The following is a 16,667-nucleotide window of genomic DNA, read 5'->3' on the forward strand; positions in this document are numbered from 1 at the left end:
TTGATCTCAGGGCTTAGACACTGTCCCTGAGCTTCTTTTGCTCAAGGCTACCACTCTACCACTTGAGCCACAGCGCCACTTTCGGTATTTTTTTCTTTACATGCTACTAAAGAATCAAACCCAGAGCTTTATACATGCTAGGCAAGGGTCCTGCCACTAACCCACATTCCCAGTCCAATGGTTCGTTTTATTTGTCTCCTAAAATTCTGCTAATTTAGGTTGCTCATATAGCTAGAATATTTCTCACCACTTCTATAATCATTCTAGAAATACAAAAGGAAATTCCAAAGACAGTGCCCTAATTAAAATGTATTTCAATTTCCAATTGAACATCTAAGTTTTATCTTAATTTGCATGCGGCTTTTTGGCATCTTAGGATCATCCTGAATCTACATGAGCAATGAAAATATCCAAAGAAACAACAAATGCTGGAGGGGCTGTGGGGAAAGAGGAACACTTCTCCATTGTTGGTGGCAGTGCAAATTAGTACAACCACTTTGGAGAACAGTATGGAGGTTTCTCAAAAATCTCAGTATAGACCTACCCTATGACGCAGCCATACCACTCCTAGGCATCTATCCTAAACAGCAAAATCCAAGATATCAAAAAGGCATTTGTACTTCCATGTTTATCGCGGCACAATTCACAATAGCTAAAATATGGAAACAACCCAGATGCCCCTCCACAGACGAATGGATCCAAAAAATATGGTACTTATACACAATGGAATACTACATAGCGATTAGGAATGGTGAAATACTGTTATTCGCAGGGAAATGGTCAGAACTCGAACAAATAATGTTGAGTGAGACAAGCCTAGAACACAGAAAACAAAGGGGCATGATCTCCCTGATATATGACTGTTAACAAAGGGAGACGGAGAGACAGTAGAGACCAAGTCTGTGAATACTGTATATGTTCTTGATACATTGTATATTGCATATATGTCAACCTGACCTAGACAAGGGATAGAAAAACAGGTCGTAAGATATCATAAGAAATGTACACACTGCCCTACTATGTAACTGCACCCTCTTTGCACAACACCTTGTAAAAAAATTTATGTCCAATTAATAAAAAAAGACAAAACAGTATTTATGATAAAAGTCTCAGTTCACTGAGAAGATGTAGAAATTGTAAATGTGAATGTCCCAAGTAACAGAGCTTCAAAAATATGTAAAGCAAAACTTGGTAGAATTGAAAGAATGGTCGAGTCGAAATTGTAAAGAATCTTTTTAACATTTCTCTCTCAAAAATTAAAATCTGTGAGGACATAAAAAAAAATCAGAGGTTGGGGATTTAGCTCAGTGGAAGACCACTTGCCTAGCAAGTGCAAAACCCTGAAGTTTGGTCCTTGGCTCTGGGAGGAAAAAAAAATCAAAATAAAATTTATGAAATGGAAAAAAAAAGAAAATATCCAAAGAAATGGAGTACAATATATACTCCCTCTTGAACTTAATATGGGAGGAAAGAGTGGTGAAAGCCATTTGCAAATTCTTTTTTGCCTCTAAAATCCTTAAACATCCCTATATCCCTATATTTCCTTAGGACCAGAAAAATAGTTTCAGGCTTCCAGTCTATGAGGAGACACACTCATGAAGAACTAATTTCTGAATTAAAAAAAAGAAATCAGCATACTTTCACTGTGTCCAAACTGGACCCAAACTGAACCCTTTTACAACAATGACAGCAAAAATTACTACGTTTCAAGAACCCTGTAAGAGGGTAGAAATAGTCCCTTTCCCACATATTGTGTTTTATTGGATAGTTAATTGCACATATCCCAAACACAGCAGAATAAAAATGGGCATTTGTTTGAAATAGATATTAAATATTCATTTATTTAGTATAGTAGCAATGTATCTCTAAGGAGAAAAAAAAAGATTATACAAAATGCCTTTGTCAAGAGACTTGTTAACAAATAACTTCAGTAGAGCTGGACTTGAAAGATAAAGTCCCCAGACAAGTGCTTTGGGTGACCCTCTTATTTACAACAGAAAGATGACACGCCTGTGGAAATAACTATTGAATAGAGGCTGGACATGATGCAGCTAACACTTGATAGACAGAAAGAAAAGGTAGAACCTGAAAATAAAATAGAAGTGGAAAATGGAGGGATGAAGACAATATCCATTTGACATGTTGGCTTCCCCAACATTGCGTGTTCATCAGATTTACTTGGCTACTAATTCAATAGGGAAATAAGGTGGGAGTCTAACTACATAAGCAGAGAAGTGAACATATACATGGGGCTAATCATGTGAAAGTAGTCTCACTTGGACATTATGGGGGCCAGATATCTGAAGGTTTCTACTCACTGCAAGAGTAGTTATAAGGTGGTATTCAGGGGAAGTTACTACTAGTAAGGCTATTGACTTAAAATTTCTTCACATTAGCATCCACACTGTTGTACACAAAAAGATGTTAGTGTTGAAGAAGATTTCACCACTGCCATTAAAAAACAAAAGAAATGATGCTCGTGTGGATAGTTTTTAAGTTATATGCGGAGCATTATTTTCTATAAATTCTTCAAGTTCAAAAGGCAAGATTTAAAATATTGTTTTAAAAGCCTATGTCAATATACTATGTACTAAATACACTTCACTTTAATATTTAAATATTACTAAGAAAAATAAGAAGAAAGGGTTGGATACTGGTGGCTCATATTTGTAATCTACCTACATAGGAGACTGAGATCTGAGGATCAGGTTCAAAAGCAGCCCTGGCAGGAAAGACGCTGAACTACCAAAACAGATGGAAATGGAGCTGTGGCTCAAGTGGTAGAACACTACACTTGAGCAAGAGATGCTCAGGAAAAGCTCTCAAGTCCTGAGTTCAAATCCAAGAACCAGCACCAAACCAAACTGAGGTAAAACAAAAAATGCACTTCAAAATATGATATTATTCTGCTTTGTTGAGGTTTTTCCACAATTGGGAAATATAGCAATACTAATGATTTGCCAAATAACACAATGAAGTCCTAATAAAATTGTGCTTCACTAGAAAAGAACTAAGACTCAAAATATGAATAACAGAATAAAATAGATTTTGTAAAAGACAACAGATAAACTGATATTTAAAAGAGGATGTAAAACAATGGTTTTTAAATGAGTTAAAAGTATTAAATTTCAAAGAGAAAATATCTAACAACTACTATGACTTTGAAATGGAGAGGCAAAAACTATGGAAGCTGTGGACAAGGAATTAGATGACCAGAAGTTCCAGTCAAATTCTCCTTAAAATGCAATTCAAATGAGGCAAGAGCAAGGGAAAGAGTGATATTGTCCAAAAATAACTGTACTTTTTACTTGACTCATGAAACTGTAACCCCTCTATACATCACCATTATATTAGCAATAAAAAGGGGTAAATTAAAATAAAATTGAAATTTAAAAATTGTCTTAAAAGTGTAATTCAAGGGCTGGGGATATGGCCTAGTGGCAAGAGTGCCTGCTCATATACATGAGGCCCTGGGTTCGATTCCCCAGCACCACATATATAGAAAACAGCCAGAAGTGGCGCTGTGGCTCAAGTGGCAGAGTGCTAGCCTTGAGCAAAAAGAAGTCAGGGACAGTGCTCAGGCCCAGAGTCCAAACCCCAGGACTGGCCAAAAAAATAAATAAATAAATATAATTCAAACTACCTGTGAGAGAGGGAAGAGATGATATTGTCAAGAATATATATATACTTTTTACCATATTCATGTAACGGCAACCCCTGGACAATTCACGTTAATAATAACAACAAAAACTTTAAATGCAATTCATATAAAAAATGGTTTCATTCATACCCACGTAGCAACAAATATTCCTTACCAAATTTATTCCATATGCATAGTTAGAATTTACTCGTGATTTAGTCACAAGAATTACTCAAACAGATCTGGAGAGCTTAATTTAAAAATTATTGCCAAGGAAATCTAATTCAGGAGAAGATAATGAAGACTGGTCACCTTTTACGATATCTGCATATGAACACAACCATCGAACCATAAAATTAAAGATTTTTTAAAGAAAAATTACTCACTTTGGCAGAGAAATCGAGTTCGCCCGCCAGTGGCTCCTCTTTGTCGGGGTTCACTGGGCAGGGAGGAAGGCTGGGGCTGAAGGCCATGAGGTCGGCCTTGGGCGGGCCCTCGGCGGAGCACAGCCCGGGCCTCCTCTGCCGGCACGAGGACCAGCTCCCCACCGCGCTGGAGCACACCAGCACCGGCTTCCCCGGCGCGCACGCGCCCTCGCTCCGCGCCGCCCCGCAGCACCGCAGCGCCCCCCACAGCAGCAGCGTCAGCACCAGCAGGCCGGACACCGCGCAGATGGCCACCATCAGCGACGCGTTCACGTCCAGCGGCGACGCCTCCGCGCCCACGCGGCCCGCCGACGCGCGCGCAGACAGCTTCGGCGACGGAGCGCCGTCCACCAGCGACACCAGCAGCGTGGCCGTGGCCGTGAGCGCGGGCTCGCCGTGGTCCCGCACCAGCACCACCAGGCGCTGCCTCGGCGCGTCCGCCTCGTCCAGGGCGCGCGTGGTGCTGACCTCGCCCGTGTACAGCCCCACGCGGAACGGGCTGCGCGCCCCGGCCGCCGCCGGCTGCAGCTCGTACGCCAGCCACGCGTTGTAGCCCGAGTCCGCGTCCAGCGCGCGCACCTTGGTCAGCACGTGGCCCGCGCCCGCCGAGCGCGCCAGCGCGTGGCTCCGCGCCCCGCCCCCGGCCGGCCCCAGCAGCGCCGGCGCGTTGTCGTTCTCGTCCAGCACGAACAGCTGCAGGCTGGCGTTGCTGCCCCGCGCAGGCGCGCCGGCGTCGCGCGCGCTCACCTGGAACTGCAGCAGCGCCAGCTCCTCGTGGTCCAGCGGCTGCAGCGCGTGCACGCGGCCGCTCTGCGCGTGCACCGACACGAGGCTCGACAGCGCGCGCTCGCCCACGCGCCGCTCCACCAGCGCGTAGGACACGCGCGCGTTCTCCTGCGCGTCCGCGTCCCGCGCGCTCACCGTGCAGATGTGCGCGCCGGGCGCGTTGTTCTCGCGCACCGACACCGTGTACTCGGCCTGCGCGAACACGGGCGCGTTGTCGTTCACGTCGGCCACCTCCACCCACACGCTGGCCGTGGCCCACCGCGGGGGCGAGCCCCCGTCCCGCGCCGTCACCACCACCTGGTAGCCCGCGGTGGCCTCGCGGTCCAGGGCGCTGTCCAGCACCAGGGAGTAGTAGTTCCTGAAGGTGGACGCCAGCTTGAAGGGCAGGTGTGGCGGCAGCGAGCAGCTCACCTGGCCATTCGCACCAGAATCGAGGTCGGACACGCTGATCAGGGCGATGGCGGTACCAATTGGAGAATCTTCTGGTACAGGCAGTGATAATGACTTGATGACTAATTCGGGCGCATTGTCATTTATGTCCACGATTTCCACTACCACTGTGCAATGATCTGTCATTGGGGGAGTTCCTTTGTCTGTTGCCTCTACCTGGATTTCGTATGATTTCGTCTCCTCAAAATCGAGGTTACCTTTCACGGTGATGCATCCACTGACAGGATCTAAGTGGAACTTGGACAGAATCTCAGCGGATACGTCTTCATGAAAAGAATACACAATGTCCTTATTTACTCCTTCATCCAAATCGGAGGCGTTCACCATCACTGCTAGAGTCCCGGTCGGCACATTTTCAGACAATCTGACCTTGTAGAGCGTCCTCTCAAATACTGGGGCATTGTCATTTGCATCTAACACTGTGACCTTCACTTGAGTCGTGCCCGTCAGCTCTGGCTTCCCGCCGTCAGTGGCCGTTATTAGTAAGTAATGCTCCGGAGTATCCTCTCGATTTAAAAGTTTTTTCAACACGAGTCCGATGGATTTTATGTCCTCGTTATTTCTCTTAACGTCCAAAGTGAAATACTCGGTGGAATCCAGGGTGTAAGTCAACAAGGAATTCGTTCCGATATCTGCATCAGATGCGCCCTCTAGCGACAACCGAGACCCAAGCTGTCGAGATTCATAAATAAACAGCGTCTTGTGTGCGGCGGGGAACACGGGCGGGTTGTCGTTGATGTCCTCCACCTCCACCTCCACGTGGAACACCCGCAGCGGCCTGTCCACGATCACCTCCAGGTGGAGGCTGCACTCCGCGCTCCGCCCGCACAGCTCCTCCCGGTCCACCCGCGCGTTCACAAACAAAATGCCATTCTGCACGTTCACCTCCAGCAGCTCCCCGCGCTCCTTGGACGCCACCCGGAACAGGCGCGGCACCAGCTCCGCCAGCTCCAGCCCCAGGTCCTGCGCGAGGCGGCCCACGAACGTGCCGTGCTGGGCCTCCTCGGGGACCGCGTAGCGCAGCTGCCCGCGCCCGGCCGCCCAGAGCGCGGGGAGGAGCAGCCAGGGGAGCAGCAGGCGCTGAGCTCCGGGATCTTCGCTCCAGGGAAACAACACCATTGCAAGCGTCTTCCAGATGTAGGGGCGCTCTGACGTTGATTGAAAATGGAAGAAATGAGAGATCCTTACTCTTCCCTTAAACTCCTTACGGTTCCAACATTTCAGAGGTGGTGAGAAGAAAGCATCACCGGAACAAGCGATGCAGGCAAGCTGGCGTCTCTTTTGTGTAGAAAGAACTTGTGGCGGACAGCGACATCATGTGGCTAAATCGGTAAGTAGTGCGTTGACCTTCTTTTCTACCCACATTTTTATTTGCACCTCTGATTTCCTTCGAATAATAAAGTATTTACTGTAAGGTTTATATTTATCAAACTGCAATCATTTTATTCGGACTCTTAGCTTAAATTATTCGAGTGCATAACATACATAAAATATTTATTTTGCTTCTTTTTCATCCGTGAGGTTTCTTTAAATGCTTACTATGTGACAAGTGTTGTTCTGTTGTCCTATCATATTTGTACATCATTCCTCTGAGACCAATATTAATATAATTCGCTTTCTAGCACTATGTGGATATTATGTGACTTTGAAATGTAGATTATGTAACTTAAAAATGACTTTAACTGGTGGTGTCTGGGTGAAATCTCATTTGATTCAAGATTGACACAATTTTGATCATTTGGCTTTCCTGACTACATTTCATGGAAAATTAGAGTATTTGTGTTTTATTGTCCCCCATAGTATTAAAATGTTGAAGTGTTCCAAAAATATGTATATACACATTTAAATATATATACTTTTATATTATTGTGACATTTGTCATATCTAACAAATAGACTTTAACCAAATAGCTTCATTTATGTGTGTATACACACGCATGCACACACATATATGTACATATATACACATATATACACATGTATATATACATATATACACACATATGTAAATATATATGTAAGATGACTATTGAATCACTTTTCTGTGTCCCAGGGCCTCAAACATCTATGCAGCACTCTACTGCTAAGCTAAATCCTAGGCCAGTATCAGACATTTGCTATGAAGTTCTTCTGTAACATTGGTTCCTGTTGCAGAACAAGGGTGATTTGGAATTTTGTTGCACTCACATTACAACAAGTAACAATAAGTTTGTGTTTAAATTTCCATACTATTTATGCATTTAATTTATTTCTGTATCCCAAAATTGTCACAAAAGTGAAAACTGATAGTTATTCTCTCCACTCTGGATTACAGTTGCCTGAAAAGTTATTATTTGAACGAAATATTTATTTAAAGAAGAAAAGTAACTTCAGAATATAACTCACTAGGCAACATACATAAGACTATGTATGCCTTATTCTAAAGACCTCTGAATTTAGTGAGAGGAATGAGTCCTCTGATCATTTAAAGTTCCGCAAGATAATTCGTGTGAAAAGGGAAAATTAAATAATTAGGGGACATTCAAATTTTTGCTTGCTGCTAGGTCATCCAAAGTGACATCCAGCATGTGGCGAAAGTATTAGAAGAATACATTTTCATACAAGTATTTCTGCATCCCGTGTTTCATTGAAAGGAAGACAGTATGACAATTTGCTCATATTTCAACATCAATAATTAAAATAAAATAAATTATCAATATTATAATGAATAAATGCTTGAATTAATAACATTTGTTTTATCAGATTTATATAATTTCTAGTTGTGCCAGATCAGAAAGAAGAAAGAAGCACACTTAAGTTGAGTTTTTTGTATACTGGAGATTGGACCTAGGTTTTTGTCCAGCCATGTTAGAGCTAGTACCCTACCACTGAGCTGTATACCTTAATTCTAATTATTACTTCTTAAAGGCATGGATCTATGAAGTAATTACAGATATAAATATGCCAATTGGTACTTTGATATATCTTGAAAGGTAGTGTAGTTTGAAAGTAAAGTCAATTTTTTAATTTTTGAGCATTTAATACTTATGAGTTGCTTTTGACAAGTCATTGTAATTATACATATTTCATTGTGTTTATGTTATACCAAATACAAAGTAGAATGACATATGTAAATTTATAACAGAATAGTCTCTGAGACTGGTTCACAAGAATTAAAGAATACTAAGGAGTCTGGTGACATGGTTTAAGTTCATGCCTACCTGATGAGCTCAAAACTCTTAAGTTCAAACTCCAGTACAAAAAAATTATAATATTAAAGAAGATTTAGTCAATGTGTGTATAAAGTACAAGTGAACAGTTTCTGTCCCTGAGAATCACCTTATACAACTTGATCAAGAAAAAAATATGTGAATAAGAAGCCAGTAAGAATTTATGGGGCTGGGGATATGGCCTGGTGGCAAGAGGGCTTGCCACTTATACATGAAGCCCTGGGTTTGATTCCCCAGCACCACATATACACAAAACAGCCAGAAGTAGCGCTGTGCCTCAGGTGGTAGAGTGCTAGTCTTGAGCAAAAAAGAAGCCAGGGACAGTGCTCAGGCCCTGAGTCCAAGCCCCAGGACTGGAAGAAAAAAAAAGAATTGATTGGGCAATGGGTTGTTACTCAGAAATCTTGGAACATCTGGATATAATTTTAAAAAGCTTATTATTCACCTGCAGCAGCAATATAGTGGTAAGACTTCCAGTAGCACAGATCTTACCCGACTATACATTCTGTAAGCCTGTCTCAAGGAGGTTGTGAGTAGCCATGATAGTCTAGGATGATTTTCTTTTTAAAAAGTGGGGGAGGGTTCCCCCACTCATTCAAGTCATTTATTTTCTCCGTAACCTTTTCTAGTTCTCAGGAAATACATACATACAAACAAACACACACATATATGCATACATATGTATGTATGTAGATAGATGATATAGATATCATCTATATCATATATAAAGAAGGAACGAAGGAAAGAAGGAATGAAGGAAGGAAGGAAGATAAGCAACGAGGACAAAAGTTTCTACATCATTAAGACTTTTTCTGTAATAAACGATTAAGCTGTGTTTTAGAAAATAGACTGTCATTAAGTTGACTTAGATTTACTGACCAGACTCCCTAACTACTTTAAAAGTAGATCTTAGATGGAAATGGTTAGTTTCCCGTAATTGTGAAATCACTGGGGCTATAATTGCATGACGTAAATTATTTATATAGACCATAGTGTGCATATATAGGTAATAAACTCTAAATAATCAAGACACAAATGGTAGTAGACAGTTTTGGACAATCATTTCACCCAAACGCATCTTCCTGCGCTTGAGAATACAAAAGAAAACACATTTCCAGGCTGGGTGCTCACATTTTTTATCCTAAGTACTCAGAAAGCTGATCTCTGAGGATCCCAGTTCAAAGCCAGACCAGGCAGGAAAGTTCCCGAGACTCTTATCTCCAATTAACCACCAGAAACACGGACCTGGTGCTTTGGCTCAAAGTGATAGTAGAGTACTAGCCTTGGGCAATCACAGAGCTCTGGGACAGCACTTAAGCGTGGAGTTCAAGCCCCATGATCCCTCCCTCCTCAACACATCATTTCCAGGTATAACATTCACTAGTCAAGTTCAGTATTTTAATTGCCCACTATAAGAGCGTCCAATGAAAATGTAGTCATCCAATACTAGGATTTACCTTTTATTAAAAATTTCACTTGCGATGAGAACACTGCCAAGTGTAACAGTGAGCTCACTGGTAGAAAATATAAACCCAGAAACAGTGTGAGGTGCAAGAGGAGTCACACTGCACAGAGGAGACGAAAACGCGTGGGGCGGATGATACCGAAAGGATGACTAACCAACCACAATTACCACGAAACACTGGATTAGAATACTCTCCATTTAGAAAGAAACGGCAAGCTGGGCACTGGAAGCTCACACCTGTAATCTTAGCTCCTCCGGAAGTTAAGATCTGAGGATCGTGGTTCAATGCCAGCCCCGACAGCAAAGTTGAATTCCATGAGCCTCTTCTCTTCAGTTAACCATCAGAAAACCGGAAGCGGCGCTCTGGCTCCAGTGGTGGAGCTCTAGCCTTGCACTCGGGGACCCTGCCCAGGCTGAGAGCTCAAGCCTCAGGACCAACCAAAACAACAACAACCAAAAAAAACTGTCAGCTAATGTTAAACGAGCAAATTTCGAGCTACTGATATCCATGGAGTTAATTGCGAAAAAAAAGACAAAATATAAAAAGAAGATGGTCCAAGAAAATTATTCTCACAGATCAATTAGATTGTCGTGTGTGAGTCTGTGACTCTCTCATTCACACATAGGCAACACTGCATAGTAGGAAAACGACATCAGGCGCAATTTCCAATCGAATCGAAATAAGCAAGATCTACTGAATAAAGGCACTGAAATATTGTACAAGTAGTAAAAGAAAACAAGATGAAAATGCGTACCTTGCGAATGTATTCTGAGTCTGAGGGCGGTTGTCTTTCTTCTGCGGAGTCTGGACCTTGAGGAAGGCTGGGGCTGAAGGCCATGAGGTCGGCCTTGGGCGGGCCGTCGGCGGAGCACAGCCCGGGCCTCCTCTGCCGGCACGAGGACCAGCTCCCCACCGCGCTGGAGCACACCAGCACCGGCTTCCCCGGCGCGCACGCGCCCTCGCTCCGCGCCGCCCCGCAGCACCGCAGCGCCCCCCACAGCAGCAGCGTCAGCACCAGCAGGCCGGACACCGCGCAGATGGCCACCATCAGCGACGCGTTCACGTCCAGCGGCGACGCCTCCGCGCCCACGCGGCCCGCCGACGCGCGCGCAGACAGCTTCGGCGACGGAGCGCCGTCCACCAGCGACACCAGCAGCGTGGCCGTGGCCGTGAGCGCGGGCTCGCCGTGGTCCCGCACCAGCACCACCAGGCGCTGCCTCGGCGCGTCCGCCTCGTCCAGGGCGCGCGTGGTGCTGACCTCGCCCGTGTACAGCCCCACGCGGAACGGGCTGCGCGCCCCGGCCGCCGCCGGCTGCAGCTCGTACGCCAGCCACGCGTTGTAGCCCGAGTCCGCGTCCAGCGCGCGCACCTTGGTCAGCACGTGGCCCGCGCCCGCCGAGCGCGCCAGCGCGTGGCTCCGCGCCCCGCCCCCGGCCGGCCCCAGCAGCGCCGGCGCGTTGTCGTTCTCGTCCAGCACGAACAGCTGCAGGCTGGCGTTGCTGCCCCGCGCAGGCGCGCCGGCGTCGCGCGCGCTCACCTGGAACTGCAGCAGCGCCAGCTCCTCGTGGTCCAGCGGCTGCAGCGCGTGCACGCGGCCGCTCTGCGCGTGCACCGACACGAGGCTCGACAGCGCGCGCTCGCCCACGCGCCGCTCCACCAGCGCGTAGGACACGCGCGCGTTCTCCTGCGCGTCCGCGTCCCGCGCGCTCACCGTGCAGATGTGCGCGCCGGGCGCGTTGTTCTCGCGCACCGACACCGTGTACTCGGCCTGCGCGAACACGGGCGCGTTGTCGTTCACGTCGGCCACCTCCACCCACACGCTGGCCGTGGCCCCCCGCGGGGGCGAGCCCCCGTCCCGCGCCGTCACCACCACCTGGTAGCCCGCGGTGGCCTCGCGGTCCAGGGCGCTGTCCAGCACCAGGGAGTAGTAGTTCCTGAAGGTGGACGCCAGCTTGAAGGGCAGGTGTGGCGGCAGCGAGCAGCTCACCTGCCCGTTGGCCCCGGCGTCGCGGTCGGACACGCTCACCAGGGCGATCACGGTGCCCACGGGCGCATCCTCTCGAATGGGGAGCGAGAGAGACGTTATTGAGATTTCGGGTGTGTTATCGTTGATATCCACAAGTTTCACTGAAATTTTACAGTGTCCTGACATTGATGGAGCTCCTCGGTCAGAAGCAATCACTTGAATATCGTAGGATTTCGATTCTTCATAATCTAATTTCCCCTTCGTTCTGACTTCTCCTGAGGTGGGGTCTATTTTGAACTTGGTCAGTATGGAGGAGGACATATCACCACTGAATGAGTATACAACCTCCCCGTTTGACCCTTCGTCTTCATCAGAAGCGTTTAGTTTAATCACTAAGGTGCCATTGGCAACGTTCTCTAGCAGCTGTACTTTGTAAACGGATTGGGCGAACGTAGGCTCGTTATCATTCACATCTAATACTTCAATAATTATTTGAACGGTGCCCGTGAGCTCAGGTTTGCCCCCGTCGGTAGCCACCAGTGTCAAACTGATCTCGGCACTTTCCTCTCTGTCGAGAGATTTCCCCAGCACAAGAAACAGAGACTGGCTCAGTTCATCGTTTGTCTGTATTTCCAGAAAGAAAAACTCACTGGGGCTGAGTTTGTAGGAAAGAAGAGCGTTGACTCCAATGTCTGCATCGGATGCCCCCTCTAAAGGAAACCTCGAGCCAAGCAGCTTTGATTCATAAAACCGAAGAGTCTTTACTGCCACTGGAAACACGGGCGGGTTGTCGTTGATGTCCTCCACCTCCACCTCCACGTGGAACACCCGCAGCGGCCTGTCCACGATCACCTCCAGGTGGAGGCTGCACTCCGCGCTCCGCCCGCACAGCTCCTCCCGGTCCACCCGCGCGTTCACAAACAAAATGCCGTTCTGCACGTTCACCTCCAGCAGCTCCCCGCGCTCCTTGGACGCCACCCGGAACAGGCGCGGCACCAGCTCCGCCAGCTCCAGCCCCAGGTCCTGCGCGAGGCGGCCCACGAACGTGCCGTGCTGGGCCTCCTCGGGGACCGCGTAGCGCAGCTGCCCGCGCCCGGCCGCCCAGAGCGCGGGGAGGAGCAGCCAGGGGAGCAGCAGACGATCCCTGACCTCTGGGCCGCATCTCAGAGACTTCATTACTAATCCTCCGTGGGTAGATCACAATCCAGGAGTTCGATTTGCAAAAATTTAAATATTCCAATCCTGTTTCAAGTCCGGCTGCTACTGTTATTGTTCCCCTCTCTGGAATAACAAAGGGGCGCTGAGTAGCTTCCTTTCTTTTCTAGAGAACACTCTCTGGTAGACAGCGACACCCTGTGGTTAAGATGTAGTTTTGTGTTACCCTATGAGACGTTTAACTGTTTAGGAACGTGAATAATCAGGTTGTTAGGAATTTTTATCTTGTAAACTTTAACTTCTATATCCATTAGACATAAGCTTCCCTTTTATTGTGGCCTCTTATGTAATAAACACCACTATACTTTCTGTTTCTATAAATTTCACCACTTTAGACATTTCTTATTAGTTAAATCATAAAATATTTCTTCAAATTGGCTTATCCAACTTCACACAATGTCCCACAGGTTCAACAATTCTGCAATGTGTGGTAGGATTTCTTTCCTTTCTGATGCTGAATGATGTTCATGGTGTGCCCATTCTACATTTTGTGCGTTCATTTTGTCATCCATGAACAGTTGGGTTGCTCCCACCCCTTTGGTGTAGTAAATATTAGGCAAATATCTATTGGAGAGCTTTCTTTCATTTCTTTTAACTGTTATTTTTTTTTTGCGTGTGCCAGTTCTGGACCTTGATCTCAAGGCCTGGGCACTACCCCCTGACCTTTTATTCAAAGATAGCTAACTTGAGCCACTGCTCCATTTCTAGCTCGTTCAGTGGTTAATTAGGGATGAGTCTCATGGACTTTCCTATTTGAGTTGGCTTCCAACCACAATCTTCAGATCTCAACCTCCTTAGTAGGTAGGATTACAGGCATGATCCACCAGCGTCAGGATTATGTTATTTTTTGTTTTACTGTTTCTTAAAGCATGTACATATTATATTTTATTTTTCAATATTCAAAGGCTGTAAAGGGGTTATAATTTAACATTTCCATTTATGTGTCCAGTGCTTCTTGGACAGTCATGCCTTCCATCATACTTCTCTCCCTCCCCTCTGTTCATTACTCCCAAACTTCATGTTATATTTCCCACTTCTTTTACCACATAAATAATAATGACTATGATGACTGTCTTTGTCTCTTGCTTCTCAGAAGAGTAATTTAGTCTATTGAAATATATCTATATCTGGCACAGTTCTTTTGTGATTTAATTTTGATTTTTGTTTTGCTTGCAAATGCTTGGAAATTAACAAATTAATTTCTTATTTGTACAATATTATCAATTTAGGAATGTTCTCCTCTACTGCATTTTAATACAAGAGCAATACAAGTAATCTTCTTTTTAGTACTAATTGTTTGATACTACCTTTTATTAGCTGGCTTCTTTGTAACTAACACATGAAAATAGATTATTAGTAGTAATATGAGGGTAAAATTAGAGCCAATTGATAAGTGGTTCTAGAAGCAAAATGCATAACAGGTCATTTTTAGTTATTCTATGTACAATACTAGGAAGTGAAATTTTAGATTTAGCTTTGTAGGGCAAAGAAGAAAACAAAATTGCAAATTTTACAGAGTTCATTCTGAAAAGCAAAGAAAATCTAGCTTTTCCTAAGCCCAGAATCCAATAATAACTTCCCTAGAGTACAATGCCTTAAAATATTTATTCACACATCTATGAAAGTACATAGTTATATTAATGTTTCTTTAATAATGAGTCTAAAGTAATCTCGCTTGAAGAAAAGCAGAATGTCATTTGTTCATTTATACATGGAAATGGGCAACCACTTACTGGTTTTAAATAAAAGTAGGTCTACACACATGTATAACATCATTAGGAAAATAACTCTAGATTTTATCATTTATTTCCTTCTATTGTTCACTGTTTCAAATTGACTTTTATCATATTATAGGAAAATTGTCAACGTGGCTTTTAGGCTGCATTTTACCAGTTTAGTGACTGCCATGATAAAGTACTCCATCCCCAGTAGTCCAAAAACAAAATCCTATGTTCCAGTTTAAATGTCACATCCTTGCTTTAGCCAGTGCTTGTCATATTCCCCCTATTGCTCACATGTGAATCACTTGTTAATTCCTGAAACCAGGAATTAAAAATCAGGCCCATCTAAATTATATTGATTGAAAGGGGTAAGTTTAGCTCTTGGGGAAGCCATGACATGTCCCAAACTTTCCTGCTGCTTAAAATGTCTGCTGATGGTTTCAGATCAGCCACTTTAGCACTACACAGTTGCAATGCTATTGCTTATTTACAATACCAAACAGTTTTACATAAGCAGAGGTCAACATATTGACTTCTTGACACATTACAATATTATATCTAGATTTCAACTATTAGTTCCAAGTAACATGGCTTGCTTGAGACCATTTGTTTTTGCAATTATACAAGGTAATTATGTTGGATTTTGAGAATGGCATTAAGAGCCATTGAGCTGTTTTTCAGGCTTTTTGAGCACATAGCCACAGAGCTAGGATTACCACCGCTAGCTACCCAAGCACTACTCCAGTGAACAAAGGAAACTGAGAAGGCATGCTCAACATGCAACACTAACTTCACTTGACATCTTGATATCTACTGTAGTTTGAAAAGTACTCCTGGAAGATAATTGCATACAGACCCTCTCAGAATGTGACCTTGTTTGTAATAATGGCCTTTGGAGACAATTAATTTTAACATGAGCTCATCTAGGTTTGGCTCATCATGAATCCAATGGCAATAGTCCCTTACTTTAAAAAATAACAAAAAAAGGAAAGGTACATAGTGACAAAAAAAATGTGAATACAGTCACAAGAAACTGAGTTGTGTTGCCACAAGTCAAGGAATGTCAAGCATTACACAAAAGCTGAAGATGCAAGGAAGAATTTTCCCCTTAACTCTGCAGGGGGAATGGGGCCCCACCAACATATAATTCACATAGTTTTGAACTCCTAGCCTCTAAAACTATGAAAGAAAACGTTTCTGCTTCCTTAAGTCATCAACTGTGTGGAAATTTGTTGCAGCATGAAAATGAAACTAATATAGCATGCACTGCCAAAACTAGATCATTTGTATCTATTAAAGCAAATTATAAATTCTATAGCATGTACAAGTCAACCATTCATTCTTAGAGAAATTTCAACCTGATATTTATCAAGACAAATACAAAAATTCAGAAGGAAAAAAGGATAAATGGAAAAGAAGGGATACCTATGACATTTAAAGGTCAGCTTATCAATTTTATTGTATGAAATATATATACATGAAAAAATCACAATAGGTTTCTCCATGGATTCCAAATGATTTAATCTGCTTAATAGTCAAATTCATTGACTGAAATGTTAGTAATAATGCCCCTCTATCAATTGTATTACCTCTTGCAACATTCTCCTCATATATTCTTTTCATAATAATTTATTTATTTTTTGCCAGTCCTGAGCCTTGAACTCAGGGCCTGAGCACTGTCCCTGGCTTACTTTTGCTAAAAGCTAGCACTCTGCTACTCGAGCCACAGCGCCACTTCTGGCTGTTTTCTATATATGTGGTGCTGAGGAATCCAACCCAGGGCTTCATGT

The 16,667-nt window shown here is 44.3% G+C and overlaps 2 protein-coding genes across 2 annotated transcripts; both read right to left on the reverse strand.

Moving 5' to 3' along the window:
* Positions 1-3,996: 3,996 nt before the first annotated feature.
* LOC125340205 (protocadherin alpha-3-like) lies at positions 3,997-6,420 on the reverse strand. Its single transcript, XM_048331651.1, has one exon. It carries the CDS (start codon positions 6,418-6,420, stop codon positions 3,997-3,999), a length of 2,424 nt encoding a protein of 807 aa, XP_048187608.1.
* A 124-nt stretch (positions 6,421-6,544) lies between these two features.
* LOC125340206 (protocadherin alpha-2-like) lies at positions 6,545-13,117 on the reverse strand. Its single transcript, XM_048331652.1, has 2 exons — positions 10,730-13,117; positions 6,545-6,688 (listed from the first exon to the last, which is right to left on the reverse strand). Exons 1-2 carry the CDS (start codon positions 13,115-13,117, stop codon positions 6,545-6,547), a joined length of 2,532 nt encoding a protein of 843 aa, XP_048187609.1.
* Positions 13,118-16,667: the final 3,550 nt, after the last annotated feature.

Source organism: Perognathus longimembris, chromosome 22 (assembly GCF_023159225.1).
Source record: "Perognathus longimembris pacificus isolate PPM17 chromosome 22, ASM2315922v1, whole genome shotgun sequence".
Taxonomy (NCBI): domain Eukaryota; kingdom Metazoa; phylum Chordata; class Mammalia; order Rodentia; family Heteromyidae; genus Perognathus; species Perognathus longimembris.